This window comes from Athene cunicularia, assembly GCF_003259725.1.
Source record: "Athene cunicularia isolate RWA chromosome 2 unlocalized genomic scaffold, athCun1 chr2_part2, whole genome shotgun sequence".
NCBI classification, from domain to species: Eukaryota; Metazoa; Chordata; class Aves; order Strigiformes; family Strigidae; genus Athene; species Athene cunicularia.
Window position 1 is genome coordinate 2,419,192 of NW_020799096.1, and position 27,352 is coordinate 2,446,543.

The 27,352-nt window shown below is 38.2% G+C and overlaps 1 protein-coding gene across 2 annotated transcripts in view; it reads left to right on the forward strand.

Moving 5' to 3' along the window:
* The window catches only part of CNTNAP2 (contactin associated protein like 2), a 1,177,736-nt gene that overhangs the window by 1,082,872 nt on the left and 67,512 nt on the right, over positions 1-27,352 (forward strand). For both annotated transcript variants that reach the window (XM_026844012.1, XM_026844013.1), the window contains exons 19-21: positions 3,288-3,533; positions 5,628-5,761; positions 19,460-19,553. In XM_026844012.1, coding sequence (XP_026699813.1) covers positions 3,288-3,533; positions 5,628-5,761; positions 19,460-19,553 — 474 coding nt within the window. The remainder of the gene's footprint in view (positions 1-3,287; positions 3,534-5,627; positions 5,762-19,459; positions 19,554-27,352) is intronic.

The window sequence follows — 27,352 nt, forward strand, 5'->3', positions numbered from 1 at the left end:
GAATCCTGCTTGATAAAATCATTTCTGATGATCCACAATTCCTGTTCTGCATTCCTCTACAAAGAAAGCTGGAACTGTATGTATTTGCAAAGTTTGTCATCAAAGAATGACCGCACTGTACATTGGTGTAGAAACAGGTACTGCTTTCCAGAGAAAACCGATCTGTTTCTACCACATTGATTTCCTCAAGGTTTCTGCCTCAAAAATGGCAGTTTGCAGAGGAACATTTCACTACACCTTATGTCGGATGTCCCAAAAGTTGTCTTTTCAGATAACATTTGAAATATTACAAAAGAAAGCAAAGGGTTTTGCATGTAAACCTCCCCCACATTTCAGCAGCAGAGTTTGTGCTGCATTTTACCAATTTTATTCAGGCAGCTTGAATGGTTTTCTGAATGAAGGGCTTCAATATTCCCTCTATCAGAGCTTCAGGAAGATGATACGCTTGTGACCTCCAAGTAGATAATTTCTTCATTGATCAGCCCTCAGCATTTCCAAGCCATCTGATAGCTGTGTTCAATATAGAGAAAATTATCTTTTAGCTTTTTCTAGTATTTCCTAATAGTTTAAACAGCCTGAGCCTGTGAGCTGCTGAGCACTTCGGAGCCCTGCTGCAAGGACTTCAGCTTCATTCAGTAAAGAGCGTAATCATGTGCATCAACCTCTTTGCCAAGCTGGAACTAGAGGGCATTCAATGTTTTCCTGTTGAGGGCCTAAAACACTTATACAGCCAAAGTGAAGCTTCCTCTTTTCCATCCTCTTAAAATAGGTGGTGTGCATGTGAGGAGAATTTCAAGGCTCATTACAATAGCTTGTATACCTGCAATAATACAGCTAGACTGAAAATTATTTTATCCGTGCGAATCCAAGTTAAACATACAGAACATTCTTTGCTCCGCTGTGAAACCCTTTGGAAAAAAAAAAAAAAAAAAGACCATTTCAGAGAGAACCATGAAATAAAGCTTCCTTTGAAATAATGAATTTTTTAAATAGCAATTCATATCATTTACAGCTCTGGAAAAATGCATTGCACCCTTTCCAGTTTAGTCCCAGAGCAGTGCTGAGGTCAGGACTGATGGTCCCGGTATTCCCAGTGTGTGGGGCCCTGTGCAAGCATAGCACCGGACAATCCCAAAGATCGCTCCTAAAATAAAAGGCATGACAAGCAGTAAACAGGCTGGAGGCAAACGTAATTTTGCGTTGGTATGCTGTGTGCATCCGTGGAGCCTGCGCAGGGGCAGCGGTGCCCTCCAGCAGAGCGGCAGTGTCAGATGGCAGGGCTGCCCGTGGCACCCAGCACCCCAGCTTTGGAATAAAGAGAGAATAATTAGCAGCCATAAGGATATTTTTAAGCCAGTCTTGCAACTGCTTAGAGCTGCAGCGTATACTGGTTTAGATTCGTAAATCCTAGAGCTTATTTTCAACACTGCTGTTAACAGCAGAAGGCATCACAATTTGTGGAAGTATTTTCAAGATGGAGCCCTTCACTTTTAATCCAGGAGTACTTCAGTTGAGTCTACTGCAAAATATAGTTGTTAAATTGAACTGCCTCCCCCATAACTGTTCCAGGATGATTTAAGGTTTCTTCTATAAAATGAGTGTTATAAATCTATCAGAGTGATCGGATTATTTATAGCACCTTGGGACCACAACTTGACTCCATGTTTTATATGGCCACACAGTGACAGTGACGATGATATTTCGAGTTTTGGAGAATTTTTATATGTTAACAGGAAAACTTAAAGCTTTTCCAGCACTAGATTTAGCAAAATTCTGTAAAGGAACATCAATAAAGTCTATTATAATTTTACCTGTCTTCTTGTCTTTTCTCTGCTCAGCCACTGTGAATAAAGTCTGCAGGCTCTTTCCCAACTTGCTCAGTGTCACTGCATAGCCTGTAAAATGGACATCTCATTTCGTATATTTTGAGATAAAACCTTTGCTTAGATTTGTGGTGAAGATTCCAAATGCCAAAAGGGAATAAAAATTAAATTTCTTTTAAAATATAGTGTGTTGATTTTTCAGAAGTTTAGACGGGCAATTTTGTACCAATCTGTGGCACCTTTGCATCATGTAGGAAGATAGTAAATGATGAAAGGGGGTTTTTTAGGAGTGATCACCTCTTTAAACATAGCCTTTAACCATTCTTTAAGTACAGTACTCATATGCTACGCACATAATCTTTATTCATCATTCTTTAATCCCTTATGAAATGTTCATAAACATGCCTTAAGTTCACATGTGATTTAAAAAATTCCTTTAATGATGTTATCCCAGGTGGCAAAGCCTAACCAGGACCACAATGTCACTAAATTAATGACTGTCATATGAAGCCAGTCCAGTGGTCCCCAATAGACTTAGTAGGTTATACACTACTAATGGTAGGCAACTGTGTTGTGATTCCTGTAGGAGGCTGTCAAAGTCAGCCTTCGCCGTAAGAATGTCAACCTTAAATTATGTTTTTATTGTTAAGAAATAGGCAGGACTGCATTATTATGAGAAGTAATAACAATGCTTTTTCAGCTGAAAGTATTAATTCTGCCAAAAGTAGTTTCATTTTCTGTCAGGAGTGTTGAAACATGATGTTTTGTCTCATATTGGGTTGAAAACTTTGTCTGGGTAGCACCTCCTGGGAGCTACTGTTCAGATGCCTCTCATCTTGTTCTCCACTGAGTCAATCTCCCTAGTTAATTTTATCTCACATAAGGGCATCCAGGTTATGCAGTTCTCATGAAGGAATTTGCTAGCAGTGGATAACTTTCTAGCATTGTGTCCAATCCTATTTCAAACCTTTCAGTTGCTATAATTGCCATCATTCTTTTGTGAGGTCTTTCCAAATCCACTCAAATTTGCCAGTCAGAATTGCTGTTTTTCCTTTCCCTTGACAGTGTTTGCTTACTGTGTCCCTTAAATCTCTCTTCCTTGTGTCTCCTTCTTTGGAGCACTACCTGCTGCAAGACTTCAATGAGAATAAATCTTAGGTGTGGTTATTCTGATCTGTAGTATTGAAATGAGAGATAGACATAGACATTCTGTGTGACCCAAAAGAAATATTTCCTTTGCTCTGTGAATCCAGGTACCTACCAATAAAATGGAGATCGTCCTTTTCATTTTCTTTGGAAAATAGTGAGGCTCTTGACGTAAATATTGGCAAAGTGCCTAAATAATGCAGCAGTAGAAACATGCACAGATTAGTACTGATCAAGTCAGTACTAATATGTTTCATCTAAAAGGTGTCAGTACATTTATTTTATTTTATTTTTTATTTTCTTGCTCTTATCTTCAAGATGTTGGAGCATTCTTTGAAGAGGGAATGTGGCTTCGTTACAACTTCCACTCCCCAGGGACTAGCATGAAGGATTTAGTTAGCCGAACACTTTTGAGTTCTACAGATCCTGAGACCACAGTGCCTGACCTCAACTTGAATAAAGAAGAGCTCAGCTTCAGCTTCAGTACCACCAAGTCCCCTTGTGTCTTATTGTACATCAGCTCCTATACCCAGGACTTCATGGCTGTGCTTGTCAAGCCATCTGGTAAGCAACTGCTTTGGGATTTCTCTGTTGAAGGCAAAATTGATAATAATACCAGGTTGATGTTCAGCTGAAGCTCTGAACTAATGAAAAAATATCTTCACCCTCGTCACGTAGAAATAAAGTACGTGGGACCTGAAACTGTATTATGCTGTACTGGATTTTGTACTGATGTAATTGTCAGTTTAGTGGGGTTTCACTAGCCAACCCTCCCCTTCAAAACAAAACAGGAAAAAAAAAAACAAAACAAAAAAACAAAACAAAAAAACTGCTATAGCAGTCAGATCAATGCCATGAACTAGCATTACGAGGACAAGTAGACATCCACATGTAGGCACCTTAATTGCTGAACTCATGGCAATATCACCAGTAGTCAGTGGAAAGTGTAATGTAGTGTTCTGAAAATCTGGATACCCACTGAAGTGGCTAAAATATGGATGTAGCATAGTGTATACTGTCCTAAACATTTTGATGATGGTTGAAGGTTGGATATGGACCATTTGCTGTGGCAGTATTAGAACTGCATATAAACTGAATATACATTAATTCCAAAGAGTGCCTTAGTGCTCCATGAAAATCGTAATTAGAATAATTTTACTATCGTCCTCTTTTATGGGATAAGTTAATATGAGTATTGCACATGTCACTCTTTTTTTTCCATTCATTGCAAAAAAAGAAGGTACATGAGAAAAATCCCACATCAGACATCTAAAGTCATAAAGGTCTAGGGCTGCTCTTTTGGGCCATAATATTTCCAGTTTTGATCAGTAATGAGGCCTGCATTTCCCTTTTCAAACATCTTCCTTTTAATCAAATATAAAAATTTGTTATGAAGAGCAGACACTTCACTTTTGTTTAGAAAAGAAAAATCTGTCTGGCAGTATGTCATGACTATCAATTAACCATTTTAGCTATACTTTTCTAACAATGTAACCCGAGGTTTTCATTTCACCATGTATTATTAAGTTTCCGTAAAAGTCCAGACGGTCACCCGTCAACAACAATTAGAAGTGAGAGCAAGAAAGTCCCTTGTGTAGTTTATGTGTCAGTGTTAATTTGTTGTAATTTTGCCTTTATTCAATGCATATCAATGGTTTTTTTCTTTATAAAACATTATGCTTTGTATAACTGTGGTGGTTTGACCTTGGCTAAATGTCAAGTACCCACCAAGTTGCTTTATCACTTCCCCCCCTTCCCCCTTTTTTCTCAACAGAGCAAAGTGGGGGAATAAAATAAGATACCAACCCTTGTGGGTAAAACAAAAGCAGTTTTAATATAAGCAAAGCAAAGCGAAGCAAAGGTCTGTCCACAGAAGCAAAAAAGAAAACAGATTTATTCTCTACTTCCCTTGAAGAGGTGATGTCGGGCCTTCTCAGGAGGCAGGGCTGCAATATGTGTAGTGGTTGCCTCAGAGGACCAAGGGTGACCCCACCCCATTTTCCTCCTTTTTCCCAGCTTTATACTGAGCAGACATCCTATGGTCTGGAATATCCTTTGGTCAGTTGGGGTCAGCTGTCCTGGTTGTGTCCCCTCCCAAGATCTTGCCCACCCTGTCCCACTGCAGGGAGAAAATGTTGGAAAGATCCTTGGTGCTGTGTAAGCACTGCTCAGCAGCAGCCACAACACCAGGGTGCTGCCAACACCCTGCCAGCTCCCAGCATAAAACACAGCACCATGGGGGCTGCTATAGGGGAACACCAGTTCTGGCTCAGCCAGACCCAATGCAATAACCTAAAAGAATTTTACTGCAACAAGGATAATAATCTCAACAATAAAGTGCTACTTGATGTGCTCAAATTTGTACCAGTTGTCCATATTGTTCAAGGCATAGCTCCAATTGGTTTTCTATCTGGAGTGTTTACAAACACTTTGGTTTGTCGCTGGTCATTGTCACACTTCTGGGTTATAAACTAGGAGAAGTTTTCAGCCCAGTAGTTTTACAAACTCAAGCACTAGCTCTTCTCCTACTGCAAAGACCAGCTCTGAGAGCAATTTAAGTGTAAAACGATAACAGTGTATGTGAAAATAAAGAGGGGAAAATAACTGGTGAATAAAGATCAAAATATCTGAGGGTGCTTTACGCATTTCTTTCACCAGGGAATCTGCAGATTCGGTACAGCCTAGGAGGCACCAAAGAGCCATTTAACATTGATGTTGACCACAGAAACATGGCTAATGGACAGCCCCATACTGTTAACATCACACGGAATGGACGGGACATAGTACTGCAGGTAAGTTGTAGGTTGTTTGGTTCCATTACTTGTTGCTTGTAGCATTTAATATCTTGATGGTCTCCATCTCTCTGAAGATAATCAGTGCAATTTGGGAAATAAAAAGTGCAGTAGATGGAGTTCTGCTTGCAGATCACACTCCTAGGAGTTCACAAAAGCTATTCTCTCCCGCTGTTGCATCAATTCATGTTGTTCTGAAATCCTCATCCTAGGGTGATGACAGCTAGGCTAATACAGGTGTCACTGTAGATGCTTGAGAGTATCAGAGATATCTGGGCTGATAGATAACATGGGACTTAGGATAAACCTGCACCATTCTGGATCAGCAGCTGGAAGCCAGAAGGGATACCCTACAGCATCCTAAATGGCAGTAGAGCCTGATGCACAGACAACTAAATATCATGCCGTAAGTCCTGAGTCTGCAAATGAAAATGTCTTTAAATTTAAATTTACCTTGCAGTCCAGTGAAATCGGAAGAGCTGTTCTGTAAAGATGAGCAGTTGCATAAGTGTTTGTGTGACAGGAGTCTGAGACAGACAGTATTATTAAAGGCACATAGCTCTGGCTTACTTAGATTTTTCACAGGCAGGAACTTCATCTCTCCATATCTCAGTTTACAAACCTTTGAAACAGTGTAATACTATTTAAATAACTGAGGGATCTGCTGCAAGAAGCAATCAATGTTTCCAGGCAACTTCCTCTCTGTGGTCATTACAGCTCTCTGTTTTCATTCCCTGGTTGTCACATCTGCAAACATGGAGGTTGCAGCGGGGTATGAGAACACGTTTGTTGGCAGAAGAATCAGGCGGATGCGATAGATTAATCTGGATTTGATAGTTCATAAGAAGCAAACCAAAACCACTAAAAAATGAAAAATATAAAGGGGAAGTCTCCTTGGGAACCAAGCCAAAAGGTGAAGGACAGTAGTTGTCATGGTATTACCTACCTAAAGATTAAAATAGATCCCTGACAGTTATTGTTTCAAGGCATCAAAAGGAAAACTTTTCAGTGCATTACAGTGTCATTTGACTGAGGCTCTCAGTACTCAGAATAACACTGGATGCACTGAAGTAGAATTGTCATAAAATTATTTGAAAAATGCCAGATAATCTAAAAAATATATCGGTGATACATCCAAACACTTTACAAGCTTTTGGAAGTTGGGAGGTCTATATATTGATATATCCATCTTTCTTGCATGCTGTTGCATTTGGATTTATCTCTCTTACTGCTAAATGGAAGCTAAATAAGACCCACAGTTAGGTTCCCTTCTGCTGTTAAATCCCTTTTATTTTGGGGAGGTATGGCATGTTTCCTGTGGAGACATAGCTGGCTGATTTAGGCAGCTGTAAAACTGAATAAATTATTTTCTGAAGGGATCAGATGAGATACCTTGCCCAGTTGGAAAACCTGTACACAGTTAAGTATCCCAGCTTTGCACCAACTCACCTACATTTGGGGCCCAACAATTTTTTTTTTTTTTCCCTAGATTTTTATGAGACCACTACATAACTAGGGTTTTGAAGAGCCAGAAACATTTTAGTTAGTGTTGCTCTGCTGGGATACAAATTTCTTTACCTAGTCAGTGTGCTCAAAACACAGCTGGTTTATGCAATCAGAAAGCAGATACATCTGAAGCTTATTAAATGAGATGAGCTCTCTGATGCACGTGCAAGAATAAGGAAAGAAGGACCCATACAAAGCACATCCAGAAATACTACCCCTGCTGTATCCTGAAACAGCAGATTTCTATCACATTTTGTTTATTCTCCATGAGGAAGTTGATTTTGTTACTTAACAGGTTACGTTCATTGTAAATGAGAGAACTGATATTAGCACTTAGGGATATGGTATAGTTGAGAACTGTCAATGTTAGATTAAGGGTTGGACTAAGTGATCTTCCAGGTCTTTTCCAACCGAGATGATTCTGTGAACAGAAATGGATCTGTTAGGTGGATTGTTCACTTGAACATTAGTCCTTGTTTTCAAATATAAACTCTACATGGTGTCTGAAAACATGGAAGATATAAATACAATTTTTCTCAGTATCCAGAGGAAAATCATAAGGTATGAGTTTTCTCCTGAAGTTCTGAGCAGTGAACATTTGAGTAGACTTTTATTTCCTGCTAAATCCTTCTCCAACTTGTTGAGCAGCTGGCTTACTTGCTTTTAAAGAAGACAGCTTGCTTGCCAGGTGCTGTTGCTCACACTTCCACATCTCTACACAGCATAAAAGTGTCACAAGAAGGATTTATTTCTCATCAAAGCTTCAATTCAAGAGCACTCAGTATTTTTGATATCTTAACAGCAAGTTCATACTTAGAATACCTGTCTTTCTAACTTACTGTAATAACCCTGTAGTGCTAAAGAGATTTAAAAAATCTGCAGCCAGGCAATAAATTGCTACCACATGAACTATGTGAACTGAAGCTTTATCATGATTCTCGGGAGTTTCACATATATATAAATACGGTAAAAGACTCATTGTTGAACTCTATGAGACCTCACCCAGTGCTGGCAGACAGGAGACCACTGATTACTTACATAAAATCAGTTATTGTCTGATCAATCAGAATTTGAGGTGAGCTTTGAAATAAACATATCCACACTATTGTATATCCATAAGGTAACAGACAAGCACAAGAACAAATAGTTAGTGTGAATTATTTTCACTACATTTACATCCCCATTTGTAACATACCAAGACAGTCAAGACTAAAGGTAGTAGCAAAGACTCTGCCAAAAGGCTTTTATATTTCATTTTTCTAAATTCACTGGCTGCAGACAAATCAATAATTAGTTCTGAATTCAATAACAAGCTCCCATTTGTGATGCCAGGATAAGATTAAGGATATGCAGCTGATTTAGGTGTTAGGAAAACCAAATGACATCATTTCAGGGACAAAGATCTGCTTTATTTTCGGTTGTCTCCATGAGGTAGGCAAAATTAACATTTGCTAATAAGATTCCTATCTCTTGCCACTAGTAAAATACCAGATACTAGTAGCCATGGCACACCTCCAGGGCTGCATTAGTTCACCTGTGGCAATAAAAAGCCCAGACTGACAGATGGGGAATGCATTATCCCAGTAAATGACATTTCAAGAGCTGAGCATTAGGTCATGGAGGGCAAATTTTACTTTGTTTGACTTCATTAAAAAGGTTTCATGCTTCAGCAGGGTATTTTCCATATCATAAAACCAGGTCACTCTTTACCAAGTGTTCATGGGTGATTAATGCTATTCACACATCAGTAAAATCTTTTAAGAAAACCAAGGACAAAAACTCCCTATCAGAGGTTCTGATCCAAAGCCCACTGAAGTCAGTGGAAGTCCTTCCATTGACTGCAGCAGGCTTTAAATTGTACCTTAAACAACCGCAACAGTTGCATCCTTACTGCAAGAATCCTACCTCCCATTTCTGTGCACGTCCCCACAGTAAAATCAGGGTTGAATCTGGATCCGAGATGTTTCTGTTCTGTTGCACAAAGCCATATCAGCGTCTTACAAAGGAAAAAAGGAAACACCAAACTATATGATGTGCTTTAATTTTCAGTTGAATAAAGCTGATAGTCAATGGACTTGGACTGGGTATCTCAGCTTCTGTACTAAGATATTACTGTACATTCTCAACGGATCTCCAGTTCTTCATACCTGCTTTAAAGCCATTTCTAGGAATGGGTTATGAGTGACAGCTTCTAATGCCTTATTTGTTCCTGAAAAGGATTAGATGTGAGCAACTTCTTTAGGACTCCAGTGTCCCAAACGCGTCCATATACTTTCAGGACAACTATCAGCAGTCAGTGCACATCTGCTCAGAAGAGCGCATGGAAGGATAGCAGACAGTTCTCTCTTTCAGGATTGAACAACATGGAGATCTGTGGTAGAGACGTTATACGCAACAATACCGTATATTCACACTGTTAATTACTGAATCCATTCTAAATGAACTTAATTATGAGGCTTTATGGAAATCTTGACCTGAAGTCAGCTGTTCATAAGTTTGAGAATAACCCAGGAAACTCATTTGTACAGATTTCCATTTTCCAGCTTCACCAGAGGCAAGCAGTAGACATACCCATCTTCTGTGAAAAATAATCAATGAAATATTTTAACCCTACCCAAATGAACCCAAGGAGAAACAGAATTTCTGCAAGGTCTTTTATTTCCATCTTGAATTCTGTACTACTTGAAAAGAGACAACATTTGCAAACTCCTAGATGCTTAAAAAATGTAAATCATACAAAGTTAATTCAAAACTAATCTGAAGTACAAAATGAAATGGTAAACATAATAGCTATAAAATAAAATGGGTGAAGTGGAGCAAAGCAGTCTGCATATAATCCCAAACTTAAATGCAATGAATGTATCAAAGATTTTTATAATTATAGATTAAATTTTGGTCTCATTAAAGGGAGTGGGAACTTTCTCATAGACCTCAGTGAGGCTATAATTTCACTTCCTATCATTATTATTGCTGTAGAATCATACCTAACTATCACGTTTCATATATTTTGAATCCTCAACAGAACATGATCACTCTGCTTGAGCTCTTGCTTAACAGAGGCAGTAAAATTTCACCAAATGATTTTTCTATAGCTAACCAAAAAGTAATGATAGCAGTATAACACATTTTCTAGAAAGACATTTTATAGAGCTTTAAAGACTTCAAATGGTAGAAAATTTACCACATCCTTTGGCCATGTCTTCCAATGGTTAAGTGCCATGCCTGTAAAGAATTTGCACCTAATTTACAGCTGGAACTCTGAAGACTTCAGCGTTTAACTTTGGGATCTTTGTGTCTATGGCTGATAGATGAAAGAATTGTTTGGTGTCAGGTGTCATCCCCTTCCGCACTTTCTTAGAGATGCTGATTAAAACATCTTTTCATCTTGTCTGTAAGAAGGTAAATAAATTGAACTATTTTAGTATACCACCTGAAGTCTATAATTTTTTAGCCATGAAACAATTTTATAACTATTGTCTGAAAAATCTCCCATTGAGTTACATTTTAAAAACCTTTACCCTAGCATTAGACATGGTAATGGTAATTATGGCATCAAAACTATGTAGAAATGCCATCCTTATTTATTTATTTCCTTCATTTCCTGGGCAAACATGCTGCCACAGTGCTTTAAATTGTCTAGAGTCCTGATTAATTTGAAGACTGTTTTAACTAGCATTTCACTGAGTGACAGGGAATGGGGAAGTATTGTTCATGATCTGAAAGAAAACAGCCAGACAGAATTTAGAAACTCCATAGCAGCTGGCATGAATAAATCATGTTTTAAATATCCAGGACTTTAACCACAGGTAAACATGTAAACCATAGTTAATATTGATGTAACTGTAACCCTCGGCTTTTTAGCTAATAATCAACTAATTCTATTATATTAAAAGCATATTTAATGAATTTCCAAGCAGGTTTTCTTTCAAAGAAAAAAAAAATCTTTTGTTCTATTAATAGTAAAAGCCTTCCTGCTGAAATGTATTATTTAACATCCTTGGAGAAACGTGATTTCCACTATGTTTTGCCATTCTGCAATGACAATGTATTACTCAGAATGCTAGTGCAACAGAAATTTTCTAGCGTAGAACCATACATTACATCTGTATGTTTAATGCATTAGCACTTAGTTTACCCATAGCTGCTAAGCTCTTTTCTCAATCAGAAGTCACAAGAAAATGGTTTTTGCTCAAATTTAAAAATACAGGTTTTTCACAAATAGGTGACAAAGTAGCATAAAAATCTACCAATGTGAGAAATTTTGAAAATAAAACAAAGCTTATATTGATGTAGTATCTCATTCCCATAACCCTAAACTCCGTTTGTTTTCCAAAATATAAAGAAATACAGGCCCTGATCATTTCATACTTCAAATTCCCTCCAAGTATAATGATGTGACAGATGTTGCAGACTAGGTGTTCAATTCTCAAAAGAGTCTGTAAACTGCAGAACAGAATTTAAATCATATGCATCAGAATCAGAAATAATAATTCACTGATTTATAGTTTTCTTACCTCTTCTGTGCTCACAGGATGTCTGTGAGCTCCTTGCAGTTTTGACTTCACTGAATTCACTCAATGAATTCACTTCACTGAATTTACTCAACTTCTTTATCTTACAGTATGACTTTGGATCTTTCGGGTAAAGACAGAAGTTATGGGTAGGCAGGAAGCCATAAATGAGCCATTTCTACTTCTCCTTTGTGCGTGATGGAGCTGATCAGTGGCATCTGCCAAGCTAAGTCAGCACATCCTCATTGAATCCCAGCTAGCTGACAGTCAGACAAGATGTTTTCATAAACAAGAACTCTATTCGCTCATCAGTAAATGAGAGGATGGAATATCCTCACCCTGTAGATCAGACCATGGAGTCAGATCTTACTCCTGCTGGCAGACATACAGTGGGGAAAGCGTGATCCATAGAGCTCCACCTGGGGGTGGCATATCGCCCTGTGGTTTCATGGTTGTAAAACCTGAGCCTGCCGCCTTCCATGTAGCTGCTGCAGAGGGGCAAGGGCAGAAGTAGATATCGTTACAAATGTTTTACCCTCTCTCTGCATCAGATGAGATAGTTTCAAACCCTCAGGCCTTTTGGAAGAACATGCTTCTTTACTTACTGTTCTGTAAAAGCATGCCATAGAAGAGGAACTCTTTTTCATATCCATCCTTCTTACACCTTTTCAACAGAGCCTGTATTGCTGGATTCAGAGGAATTTTTCCATTGTCTTGTTCCACGCTTTGGCCGTGTCTAGGCCATGTATCATGATAAGACCCAGAAGTGAAATGTCTTCCTCACCCTACACCCCTGTTTCTCTTGGAAATAAAGCTAGGCCATTCAGGGCACAAGGGAGAGCAGTGCAGTCTGATAGCTCCCCAGCAGGCATACCAGAGCAGAGCAAAGGTCTGCAGAGCATATCAGCAGGCGCATACACCTCACACGTGTAACTTACATTGGCTTATGTGGAGACTACTTCCTTCTTCTGTAACGCATTTCCAGTGGTGAATGTGTGTGTTTTCCTTTGCCTGTATGATTGCTGGCTTGGCATCATTTTTGTCTGGCGGTAAAGAAACGAAGAACAAAAGAATCATTAAGTATTTTCAGAGTCTAAGATTAAGCCTAAAAAAGTCAAAACTTAAGATGAAATAGGTGCTTTCCATTATATGGCAGCACACACTGAACAAACTAATGACCTGTGAAAGTCATCTTTAGGTACCTGGGGTAGATCTCTTTAATTTTAATAACTTGGCATTGTATGACCTGCTATTGCTTCTGTTACCATTTGTTGCAATTCATCTATTAAAGAGAGAAATAAAAAGTCAACAGATATGTGAAAGAAACATCGGAGAATTGTTTCAATTGAAGGCAACCAGACTAAATAGTGTCCTTTTCCTTATCAGTGCTTCTGTTACATTTTGAGTTATGTATCCACATTTCCATTTAAATTTTATCCCAATTTTTCTATTTTTTTGCAGTGAGGCAAATTATCCCTGACATTATTTATCAGAGAAACAGCAGCTTCAGGAATATATACAAGCTTATTGCACATAAAGGGCTCAAGTTTTTAAACAGAAAGAAACCCTTTCTATTCATTTTTATTTTTTCTGCAATGTAACTATGTTTTTCCTGTGCCTGTATCCCATGTTTATCACGTTTCCAATTTAAATCCCTGAAAAAAAAAAAAAAAAAAAAAAAAAAAAAAACTGCAGTTCACATTTATTTCAAAAAAAAACTGCAAAAGGCTAAATCAATGCGTTAAACCAGCAAAACATGTTCGGAGTGCTTTCTAAAATAGTATTAACTATACCTCCACAGAAATTTCATCTGAAGAGCACAAAGCACAATGCAAACCTTAAGTCTGCCTTACATCATGCTGGTGAGGTTTGTGCCTCCTCCTGCAATCCAGATGAGCAGTGAGGCTGCGGTCCTGTGACAGTCTAAGCCAGTAAAAAATGATGGGTTTATGATCACGCCTTTTTCTCTGGATCCGCTGTTCATTTACAGCCTCTGGCTTGTCCCAGCTCCGGCTCTGATCTGATCCACAATAACCTGGGTCAAGGCCCTAGCCTGGCAGAGAAAGATCAGCGAAGCACTAGTGCCACGCTAAGGAAGCAGCTGAATTGCAGTAATAAGGCTTTGATCAGCCTAAGGAATTACCTGACTGCCACCTGAATCTGCTCTTTTCTTGTTGTATTAAAAAGAAATAAATTTCAAATATCACAATATTAAAAATATTATTTGAGGGTTTTTTATATTTTTTTCCTAACCTTTCAGCATGGCAATAATCATCTATATTTCACCAATAAGAAGTCATAATATCTCCTACTTGATTTTCATAGCCAGCTTCCTGCTTTGTCCTACATTACTATCGTGCTTGGCAGGAGCTCCATCTAAACACCTGCACACCACCTTGTTATTTTCTTGGGCTCTTGAGCCTATTCTTTTCTTAATTTGTACACATTTTTGAGCAGGAACTTTCTTTTTGTTATGCAATATTATAGCATTTAGCACAGAAAGCCCTTGTCCAGGACTAGAAAAGCTTTTGAAATACAAGCGATAAATCATAATAATAATGCAGAAGATAAACACTACACTGGTCATGATGATAACACGTCCACTTCTTTATCATGCTGTTACTAATGTCAATAGCAAAGCTGTATTGACTTCAGATGGCATGAGATTAAGCCTTACAGCATTATTATTCCATATCATTTTGAAATTATATTTTATAAAATGTCTTCAGCATAAAGGAAAACCTTAGCTTTATAGCAGTACAGACACACAGGCTGCTTTGACAATAATACAGATGTAGATATACCCACAGGGTGAATATAATGTGTGTGTGTGTGTGTAAATATTCCTTTTATATATATATATATATAAATGTTTTTTTCTGAGACTACTAAGGCAATGTAGGCATTATGTCTTAGATGGATATGTCTTAATCTCAGCACTCCTGTCAAGATTAGTTTTATTATCTAAGTGAACAGTAATTTAAAAGAAATAGCATTTTATTGAACTTCTGCTTAAATCCCAGCAACTTCAGATAAAGACAGTCTGTCTTGGCATGACAGGACTTGAGAACTGAAACTGCAAGTTCCTCAGAACTGCCATCTACTTTCATCTGTTTAATGCTCAAAGCCACACTGTGTGTTTATAGTAAGCTCAAACGAAATGAATGAGTTTTTGAAGAAAAGTAGCTGAAATGAAAAATCTTAAATGTAATATTAAAACTGTAATTTAATACAAATTCATTACATCACCCTCTGTGTATGCAGAGGTTCTATTTAATTTTCATTAAATAATGTAATATATATTTTTTCAAATCTCATTTGACTCTAGTAATTCCTTTTTTATTATGTGTTTTATATGGGATTGATAGCCCAGTATTTCATACACAGACTGCAGCCTGCTCAGTTCCAGCTGCTTACACTTGAGCATCCACTGGATGGCAGTCACATACAACTTTGGAAAGAATTCAGCTCGGTCCTTTAAACTTGCTGACCTAAAAAAGAAATCCTAGGTTAAGTCCTTGTAAAAAAAGTTTTACTTCGTTAGATAATGCGAGTTTAGAACAAAGACTAACAATAAAAATGAGTGGACAGAAATCTCACTGTTCCCTCACTGTTGTCTTGCTGTGCACCATTTCATTTCAGGTGCCAAGATTAGAGAAAGGCAAAGCTCAGAGCTGGCTGTGGAAGGTCATACAGGTGTCCCCAGTGGGACAGGAGATGCCAGAGCTGGCAGTGGAGCAGGAGCTGGCTCTATGACTAATCAGAAATACTTGCCCCTACTGATGGCAAGGCCAGGAAATCAGTATCAACAATTTTTAAATGGAGATGTATTTCAACCAGGAGTCAAAACAACCCAGGACTTCAGAGTCGTTAAACCCTTAAAACAGTTCATAGCTGAACCCATTCTGAAATCTTTCCTTGACTTCATTGAGATCTAGAAAGTATATGTGGGTAGATAGATTCAGTTATTCAAGAGGTCAGTTTAAACTAATAATCCTACCGTAAACTGGCTGTGTCTGTTAAGAGTCTGCAACGTAACACAGCATTAGTCTCCTTGTTTTCATCCCTGGCTCCCACACCCAGCAGGACTTTTTGCCTCTGCACCATGATGGTAGCTCTGCCCTGATGAAGTCCCAAGGGGACACGAGGTCACTGGAAGGATTCTTTTTTTTTTTTTTTTTTTTTTAATTTTTTTTTTTTTTTTTTTTTAAATCTGACCAAGATCACTGCTAACTAAACTGTTCCAAGGTCAAGGGAAAAGGGAGCACACCTGCTCATATCTCTGACTCCTTTTTGGCTGCACCAGAAAGCTGCATGGTTTCACCTCTGGCATGTCCTGCACAGCCTGCTGCAGCCTCTCTCGTTGAGCTTTGGCACAGAAGTCCCACTGGAGGACTCCGGTGTGCAGGTGTGCATATGGGTCTACCTCTGCCTCCCTGCTGCGCTTGTGTAGGGATTTCCCAAAGGAAACAGAAAAAAAGGGGGAAGAGGGCAAGAATGACAGTTCCTTGCCCATTGCTCATCTGCCAAAACACTGGCACCATCCCCATTTCCAGAGAAGTGAAACCTATGACCACACATCAGTTTGAGGAATTTGGTGAAATACTGTAGCATTATTTTGGGTTCATAGTCATAGTGTAATGGTATATTTTTACTTGTTTTAAATGTGTCTGCCATTACGCATTCTTGCCAGGAAAGATGAAGTTGGAGAACTGTGTCTGCCAGAACAAGGTGAGGTTTGCAATGCTCTTTGGTTCCTCAAGGATTTTCACCATGGCCTCAGAAAAGAGCTTCTTAGCAAATATATCATCTTTGATTACCTGAACTATAAAACCCAAGCTTTGGGTGACAGGGTGATATATTAGATATTCTGGGCCCAAATTATAGAGCAGCTTAAGAATAAAAACCTAGACCTCAGAGCTGTTGTTGTGCTGTATGGGCAGAAGGCAGCCTTGGAGGGAACCTGTATTACAAAGAGACAAACTATAGCTTTACATAGCTAATATACTGAGTCTCTTTTAATCTGTTGTGGAACAGCCTTTCCACATCCTGAACACTACTGAAGACAAAGGGAGTTTCACCACACCGCAGCTGGCAGGATTTGGTATTCTGTATTTGTCCATGTAAAGGCTCACAGTGATTTATCATTTAAATTGACTTTTCATTTTCAGGTATGTCCTGCAGACACAATCAGCATTCTCAGATAGAGGCAGCCTGTAAATTAGGCAGGGATGACTTCTTTATTACTTGTTCCTAATAGTTATTCTGATACTGGTAACCTGGACCATGGCCACAGCTCTAGGATACACACAAGACATTGATAAAGGAAATGATAGATTGATAATAATTATTGTGATTTATTAGTATTTTATCAGATTAATGATGATCTGATTAACCTCATTGCTCAGATTCAAAGTCATAATTAAAAAAAAAATACTTAAATATTGCTCCAGATTGATTTTGGAAAAGGAAAAATTTAAACGTTGACAAATACCCATGTACATGACAGTATGACAGATTATTTTAACAGTTGTTTCAGAATATTTATATACATATACATATAAAAGGAGAACCTAGAAGATGAATCCTATGCAATCAGAATGTAACAGAAATTCCACTGTAAGCAAAAATGTTACATGAAGTTAAAGTCTTGTCATATGAAAGGGTGGAGAATCAGGGTTTTGTGGATCAGTCTTTTCACCAATCTTTTCCTGATATACCTCTCTAAAGTCTAGAACTTTAATTTAAAAACCATACTGGCAAATACCATGACAGCTTTGAGTCATTCCCATTTGTCTTCTGAAATAAGAAGGGAATTCTTGTTGCACCTGGTATGCCTGCAGCTCCCACTGAAAACGGGTCTGACACTTGCGATGTTGGGTGCTGGAACACCTATTTCCCTTACCAAGGAAACCAATAGCAAGCGCTTAACTGGAGTTTGTACTTAGTAGGACCTGCTGTGGTTAAGGTTGAGATCTGGTTTGTATTTAAACTCCCCGCATTCATTTGATTGCACCCTTTCAAAAAGAACTCGTTTTGATTTGAAATTATATAACTTTAATTTCAGATAAAATATGTATTTCCACTGTTTATCAAAAATCTGAGAAAAGCTGTTCAGGATACTCTGAACAGACTGAAACTTCTTAGTTTACGAGTAAGAAGACAGAACTGTGTTTTTTCCATATATTTAGCTCAAAAGTCTACAGTTTAAAACTGGGAGATAGCCAGTAGTCATGTTAATAAACATTTGTGGCCAAATTTTAAGTAATTGGTGTGAAAACTAGTTATGATCAATTAAAAATTATTTCTGAACATATTTGCTAGACCTCTTTTGTCATCTGCTGAGGACATTTTCCCTCATTTTCCCTCTCTATTATGTATACACTTCTCTTGTTGGGGTTTTATGGGGCACTATAAAAAATACAGGACCCCTCTTTTTCAGTTATGATTGCCTCTGCAGGTTCATGGTTATGACATCAGTAGGCTTTCCATGAGTTCACAGTATTTCAGGGTACCAGGGGATTCAGCCCTTCAGTCTACACTATCTGGCATTCATTTACTTTTAACCATTGAATTGAACTTTTGTGGTTTCATTAAAGCAAACTAATCCAAGATAATAATTTTTTGACATTGAAAAGTAGTAATATGGCAAAAACATATGTGAAAAAAATGTGTGACCTTTACTAGTGCAGTTTCTCCAGAATTTCTTCTGCAGTCTGTTATACGCTGCAAAGTCTTAAATCACATGTATGTGTTTCTATCCTTTTTTGTTTCAAGGTAAAGCCAGAATAAAATAAACAGTTGTTCTGCCCTCTTTAAGCCTGTGTAATAAATAAGTAAAGCTGAGAAAATAAATAACAACAGCATAGACAAAAATTCACCCCTATTACCTTTATGAAGTGTGAACATCAAAACTCTATTGAGCTGTGTTGAACTTAGTATCCCTAGTAACAGCCCTATCTTAACAGTGCTATTACTAAGCATAGGCAATTTATTTTATGCCTCTCTCTTCACTTTTTTTTTTCTGTTAAATAGTTAAAAAACAGGAAAAAAAATGCTAATTTAATATGATTGTTGTGTCATATCATAGACAATATGAGTTTCCTGTAGATTAAAATATTCAGTTAAATTGATTATGGTTGAGTTTATTTTTTTTAGGTCTCACTAGGTGTCATCACAATAAAATTGAACATTTTCAACAATAAAATAAATAAACACAAAGTGCAAAAAAAGGTATGTCTTATTAATTTATTACCTTTTTGTGATAAAAGAAGAATGCCCAACACCTGCATTAGTCTCAACTTCTCAGCTGTGTAAAGCTAGCTTTAGCAGTAACATAGGTCCCAAATGGAAATCTTATATTAAAATAATAAGCTGGTTTATTGTTGATGTTGATGCTGTTGTTATTTTTAGCAATTATATTGAAGCACACAAGCAAAAGCTGACGTGATTGTATAGCAAACAGAACAAAGAAATGTCCAATATACATAATTACCAGGCCTTGGGAACTGTGGAGATGGCAGATACAGAAGGTATTAACTGTTACTTTTCCAAAATGAAACCAGATCATATCAGAGTTGTAAGTGGTGGCATAAGCTTCATAAAGTAGACCTGATTCAGTAGCACTGTAAGAAGGCAGATCAGTTCCAAAATACTCATAAATTCTTTTCTTTTTCCCCAGCTTGATCACTATCCTCCAACAAGTTACAGCCTGCCAACAGCATCTGACATTCAGTTCAATTCCCCAAAGGCATTATTCCTAGGAAAAGTTATAGGTAAGATTTCATTTAATACCTAGTTGTTTTATTACGTATTTTTGGAGAATACTGAAAACCGTAAGCACATGGGACAATGATGTGTGTCGTGTTTGCAGCAGGACACCTGCTGCCCATGTCATTCTTGATTAGAAAGTGATGATATTGGAGTTATACCTAAAGGAAGGGGTTATGTTCACCTTTTCACATAGGCTGATACACACACAGGTGAGTAATTGTCTCCCCAATGAATGGGAAAAAAAAAAAAAAAAAAGATTAAGGGTAAAGAGACACTTGTAAAATCGTATTTGTGAAGGTTCAGGTGGAGGGAATATGAAGAAATCATTGAGAACACTGTTTCTATGAGAAGATATTGAAGTTATTTTGAATATTATTATTCACCATTAAGTTATCGTATGCTTTGTATAATGCCTTTATCCATGCTGTTAGCCTTGTTATCCCAGTGCATCCTCTTGTGGCATAACCATCCCTCAACAGTCTGGCAAAACTGCCAGTTTCTCACAGTAAGGCCCAACAGCCAGGTCCTTTGGAAGTCTGTAACACCTGCAGCAACACTCATCTGTACATTTTCCATCCCTTTTATGGACCTCATCGTTATTTCCCAGTGCAGCAGCTTCCTGGCCAGCTCCCCAGCTGAACACAAGACACAGTACAGATGCTTCTTAAACTGCCTGGGCCTCACTTTTAGGCCATCTTACTTTCTATTGCATAATTTTTCCACTACTGGCATCTTACATGAATTTCCAGGGTTACTCACTTCCGAAATCAATTATTCCCTGTCATTTATACCTTTTAAGGAGGGCTTTTTTCCACTTTTCAGCAACAAGGGGCTATTGATATTATTTCCTCTAGGTGCTTTGTACAGGGATGTGGTTGCTTGAACTGTAGTGAAGGATTTAATCCAGAAAACTGTAAACTTTTCTTTGTTTAGTGGTGTAGGGCAGTAATGTGAGAACCCCATGCACTGATTTTTGAAGTGTAAAAGCAATTGACCACATCGCTAATGTGGCTTTTTGAAGATACATTTTTCCATTTGTTTCGGTTTTAAAATTTAATGTGTTGAACTTCCATGAAATAGGAAATGCAAAGCCTTTAAAATGGTTGGTTAGCGAGAGTGACATGAACTGTTTTCTGGTACTCTCCAAGTCAATTGTGTAGATAGTACAAAAGACAGTGCAATCGGATTTGGGTGAGTGTCTGGAAACTGGGTGCGTTCCCACCTCATAGCGCTGAATTAGGGCAGCTGGACTTGAGTGAACTGTCTGCCTCAGCCAGACCTCATCAGTTGTTAATTAAAAGTGAGGAGACAGACAGGCAGAGAATTCAGCAGCTGGAATAACCACAGGCAAGGAATGGGGCTTGACTCTTTTCTGCCAGGTGACTGTGAGCAAAAATACCAGCTGAAGGGTGTCGCAGTGGCCATCTCTAATGGATTCATTGCCAGAGAAGTTTTGTTTCCTTTGATAGGGCAGCTCTCTGTAAAAGTTAATGTATCTGGGAAACTACCACGACACGGCAGTGCTGCCTCCACAGCTCAGCCCTGAGAATAAGTTTTGAGTGGTTGTTTGGCTCCAGCTAAAAATTACGCTTTCCCAGCCATTCTAATCAGGCAATGCTCTGAAGGAGGCTGAGCAAGGAGTGTGAGAGAGATAGGCATACAACAGAGAAAAGCCTGCAGCATAAGGGAGAAATAAGAGTGAAGGGAAAGAAAAGGACAACTCCTAGAACAGAAGAAAACAATGCACTCTACACTGTGGTGTGAAGAGAAAAAATGGAAGATACACAAAATGGAAGAGAAAGCAAGACATATTTTTTACACTACACTTGTTTAAAATATGCCGAGTGCAGACAGAGCTCTGCAAGGAAACACTTCTTATTCCTTTGAATTGCTGAGCAGGCAAGTGAACTAGCAACATGGTCGTGTAACCACATAGATGAAACAGTGACATAGATAGGAGGTTTAGTCTTTGCACTGGTTCTTTCTGAGCTGAATTTGTAAGCAGGTTCATAGCACTACAAAGTCCAAGTCCACCCAGCTGTCTCCCACGTAACTCCATGCCTAAGTGCTGGTTACCTTCCTGCGTTTAAATATTCACATTCTGAAAATTTTTTACGCATTCATGGAGAATAAAGGGGTTGCAAGAACTGGGCAACTCAGAGAGTCCATGATACAACCTTTCATGTCTAGGATTCTTGTTTCAATATTGTCAGTGATTGAAAGGCATGATAACAACCCAGAGGTCCAAATAGAATCAGTGATCAACCCAGTTCTGTTCCTACAGATTTAAACACACAACACCTCACATTTGCCTCATTTGCAGTTATTGAAAATAGAGTTTTAAGTCTCCTTTGACTGTTTCAGTTGGATTCTACGAAATGACAAGCTTGGTAACAGAACAGTATCTGTATTCTGCCTGTTAATGTCAAAAGTTCGATCATAGGACTCACGGGACTTTTTCAGAATAAAAACATATAAAAAGAAGAAAATAGTAGAGTTCAGTGAATATAATTTTACTTCTGGTTTAAATACCTAGGAATTTACAATTTATATTCCTCTCACTTTTTATAAATATGCTAACCTGACAAGAGCAATTAAAAGCAAGTATCAAATCTAGAAGTTGAAAGAGTAAACATCGTAAACGAGTAAACATCTTGATAATATCTGTCCCATAAATACACGGTTTGTCATCAGGAAGCAGAAAGCAATCACATCTGTCACTGATGCTCACTTTCAGCTCCTCTGCTAACTTAAAAGACTGGGCACAGGGAAAGGTCTCGGGATACCCTGAAGGAATGATTTGTGGGCAGGTTATGTTTCTGTTTTCCTGTGCTACTTGATTTTAAGCCTCAGATGACCGTTTCTGAAGATGCTATGTGTCATTCATTCTATGCATTTGTTACATATTGTACATCTCTGGGATTGAATAGTTCACTTTTTAACAGCATAGGATTGTGTCAGAATATTGGGAATATGATTCTTTTGCTTCCTCTTCTCTGTTTATGTTGCTGTCTTTGCAAAATGGGATGTTTTATTAAGCAAAAGAGCAAATCAGTACTAAAGAAACAAACAAAAAAAAATCCTTCCTTCTGCCAAAGAAAAATTGAACTTCTCTGCAGAACACTGATTTCCTGATGTGAAACTTTCATGCAACTGACCATGTCTATTGATCAGCCTTACTGTGCAGCTCCCAGAATGATGTCGAACAGGGCAAGATCACACTTAATACAGTTACACAACTGCAGCAGTTTGAAGGGCAAAGTAGATGCAGAATCCAGTATCTTTAAAGCTTCTAATTGTCACATCATACTGGCTTGGGATACTTCAGTGGCCCAGAGGGATTAGCAATAACAGAAGATCTGGATACTTATATCAAGTTACAATTTCTACCCACCTGCAATTACGTTCTCTAAATGGGCAATATGGGAGTAGCCTTCTATTTCACTGCTAGCCTGTCATCAGTTGCATTCCGTTTCTGTTGTTCCCATACTATCCAATTCTTATTTGTCATCAAATATGAATACAAGGCCCTATTTATTTGTAAAGACAGATGGGCTTTTGAAGAGCACTCTGGAACAATCTTACTAAGAAACTGATCTTCCACCTGTCTTATTTCCATTTTTATTAGGGTTATTTGCATAGGAGCGGCTGTTTCTGCCACAGCTGTGCTTGCTGTGATAGCTCATCTGCTGCCAGTCACAAGTGATCACTTGTACAACACCTACCACAACGCAACAGCACTCTTTGCTCTAGGTGTTACAGCAATATGGCTGATTAATAAAATGGTGATGAAATGGCTCCATGCCTCATAACTGTTCATAATGTTTTCTCTAACTCAGGAGGGTCACATCAGAAACAAAAATAAATTATTGAATTGCAGTTGTGATCAGGGAGCATTTCTTCTTTAAGTTGAGGTGCTTTCTGCTTTTCTGAAATAATTTCCGGAAAACGCAATTGTTCACTGGCTTGAAAAACACTAGTATAAAACATTTTTAGCCCCTAGGAAACTGGAGGTAAAGGCATTCAGTATATAATTCTTACCTGAGTAAAATGGATTATGATTCGAGGTGTGAAATAAAGCTGAAGGAGACAATGAATGAAAAATCCTGGTTTATGTATGTGTAGTAATAAAAATAATAGCACTTGAGAAATGCAGGATTTTTTTAAAAAGATAAAAGGAAATTGTTAACATTTCAAGGAAGTTCTTTAATCTGTTATTTAAACATATTTATGCTTTGATGGCTGACACAGACAAAGTAAGAGGGAAAAACTGGCTATCTGGATGACCAGCTATGAAGAGAAAAACAAAACAAAAAAAACCCAAAAAGTAGACAATGTGACAGGTTATACGTCACAGTTCAGATCTGGATCTACATTCCATTTAGGCTGCAATTTGAGACTCATTACTGAGGCAGAATAGAGCAGAGGTTTGATTTTCCCACCCAGCATTGTGGTTTTGGATGCAATGCTCAGGTTTGTCTTCACATCCTTTTTGGAAACCTACACCAATTTCCATCATGTGAACTTGCTATATAGGGAACTGATGTCATAGTCTGTACTTTATTACTGAAAGTGGAGTATTTCTTTGGGTTTTAATATGCAGATATAAAGAATTAGCTACACATAATTAAACATGATTTTGTAAAAGTATCATGCTGAAATTTGAGAGGCTCTTAATAGGATTTTTGATTGAGCACAGAAACACCGAGATCAGACAAGACTTGCTCTTGAGCAAGTGGCGGGGAAGTAAAGGAAATGTGCTTCTTGTCTGTTTTGCATGTCCAACAACCACTCCAAATCAAATAACATAATTTCAAAAATATTTAAATATCCACTTGGAAATAATCATCATAATAAAAGTCATCTATAAAACAGATTATCAATTTCAGAACTGACAGCTGTCCCTGCAGCTAGTCTCTGTAGGCTCCATTTATGTCTCTGCTGCACCCTAGTGCTCTTCAGGTACTTCCAGTAAGAGTAGCAAAAAGGGAAATACTTTCAGGTCTGCCTTCTTTTTTACAAAAGCAGCTATCACTCTACAACTAAAGTGAGATCCTGGAAATCAACCCCAGGGCCCTGGAGTCTTTTCTCAAAAGGCTGTTTCCTCAAGAAGAGGTAGAAGGTCTGCTTCTAGATGTGTTATTTCCCTCGTGTCAGTGAAAGGATTTTTTAATGGTTCCCTGGCTGGAGTTTCTCTGTTTCTTTACTGGGGTGTGTGGTGAAAATAAAAACTGGTCAGGAGACATTATTTGTGACATTCACTGCCTTGGACTGATGGGAGGTAAGACCATATTACCTCTAGCCAAGCAATTAGTTTCAAATGTTCAGAGGAGAGAACACAGAAAAACCTCAAAAGTAGGAGATATATGACATTGCTTACATGGCTCAGGTAAGGTATAGAAATGGGAACTGCTTTTTTGTTGCATGGCATCTCTCCACAAATAGATACTGAATAATAGGATGCAAAAGTTCAAAATCCTTTGAACTACCAGCAGGGACAACGGCAATTCTTCAAGAGGTAATTATTCTTTACTACCAAATAAGATACTTTTCCGTAGTACAAGCCTGTCAGCTTGATGCTTTAACACTTCTAGCTGAATCACAGAAAACCTACAATATAATTCATCCTACTTTCAAAACCAGCTTCAATGTCCATGTTTCCACACAGTTGCAGAGGCTTAAAACTTTTGTTTGTTTCATGCTAAACGATGAACATCGGCTCTCCTTGAGAACATTTGCCATCTTTGGAAAGGGGGTTTTGATAGCCTTGATAAAAAGTTCTGTAAAGGACACATGCACTGTCATCATTAGTGCTCAGTTTGAGTACACCGCTTGCCAGTGGCATAATCTGATATGAAGTGCATCTTAATCAAAGAAATCACCAAACCAAATACGGGTTTAGAATTGTGTCTCTGATACTGTAAAGTACTTTGCTCAGCTCTTAAATTTGGACCATAGAAGATAATGCAGAGCTGTAAACAGATTATGAATAATCTAAAAGTATTCTTCTACTACGCATCTTTGACAGGTATCTACTACTACCTCATGATTATAATGAGGTTAGCACCTCATTATATATTAGCAGCGTGGCAGTCAGGGCTCCACAGCTTGAATTTGCTCCGTGGCTCCCCTTCACTTTGGAATGTAGATAGATAATCTGAGTGCAGGGTACCCTAGCCTACTTTCACTGATAATGAGCAGAAATAGGTATCATGCAGTAAATTCATCCACTAACTTCCTTCAAAGTAAACGCCTGCTGCTTCGTTTGTGAGCATCAGCATTAACATTCAGTACTGTAATCTCAGGGAGAATGCATATGTATATTGTCATATTAGGAGCCCTCCTGCTATAGTAGCAGTTGAATATAAAAGATGTGCTTTCCCCTGCATGAGTCACATATGAATTATCACACAAAAATATAACATCTGGACATCCTCCTTCTCCTCCTCCTGTATAATAGCATCAGCCTGGCTGAAACTACTCTGGGATTTAATATTGTCTATCTCTCTGGCCTCAGATCTGTCTATCTGTCCATACCTGACCCTTTGAAGCGTTTCTGGTAATAGTGGAAATGTTCCACAGCTCTTTTAGTTAAAACAAGAACAAAAGTAATTTTTTTTTTCTTTCAGACCTCTGAGTTCTTGCCCTACCTGGTTTCCCATCTACTGGCCTCCCATCCAAGGGGGCATCATAAGTTCTCTGAACTGCCAGTTCCACCCCAATAACTTCTGAAGCAGAAATGAGGGTAGCCCAAGTGAATTTTATGTTTTGTTTGAGAACTGAAATGAAGAAGCCAAGAATATCTATTGGAGCCGTTCACCTCTCAGTATCCGTGCTGCATCTTTCGATTTTTCAGAATATTGTGGGATTCAGCTGCTGTGGCATTGGCCAGCTGGCAGCTCCAAAGAGGCAGAAGGTAGACCCCAGACAAACTGGACTAAATTAAATGCTATGGTAATCTCAGTAGTCACATGTATAGCCAGCTCTGCTCTTCCAAAAATTAGCTGGAGTCATCTCCTCCCAGTAAATTTTCACTCCCACCCTCAGGTCATTCTTCATCTTTCAGCCCCTATCTCATACTTTATAGCTGACAGCTGCCCTTTCATTTGCTTATTGCACTATTTTCTGTAAAAAGACTTCGGTGATTACTAGTCTTCAAATCTTCTGTGGGCATTCAACAGCTCCAGAAGGTCAACTACTTTTTTTTTTTCCCCTCACACTCTTCTAGCATGCATACCAGCCTGTAACAGGATGAGAGTCTCCTAGTTCCGTAATTACAAAGTTCTTTTCCTTTATGGTTTAAGACATCTCAGAAAATTGTTTCACATAAATCATTGTACAGAATCTGGTGGAGAAAATAATCCCATTTGCTTTAGAGTTCTTTCCAAAGTATGCATCTATTGGCTCTGAAAAAGAGGGAAAAAAAAGAGATTGTAAAGACATTTAATTTAGTTAGTGCCATTTTGAACAGAGTATTTGCACAAGTTTAATCTGACATTCAAAACCTGTGATAACACTATTTAAAAGTAATGGAATAAAATGAAAAGTTAAATTTCAGTAATTAGAATGACCTTTTCCTCACTTATGTATTTTAATAAGGTGGCATGTCATAGTTATACAACTTTTCTCTCTACCACAGGAAGAGAGGAACTATTTCACCTCTACTGTGTAATATCTAGTACTAATTTATTTCAAATGCAGCTGCTTTAAAGGGTCAAAGAGGGAAACTGAACATGACAAGATCACCAAGGGCATCAATAAAACCTGCTGCTGGCCATATAAAGTGTAATGTTATAGGTAG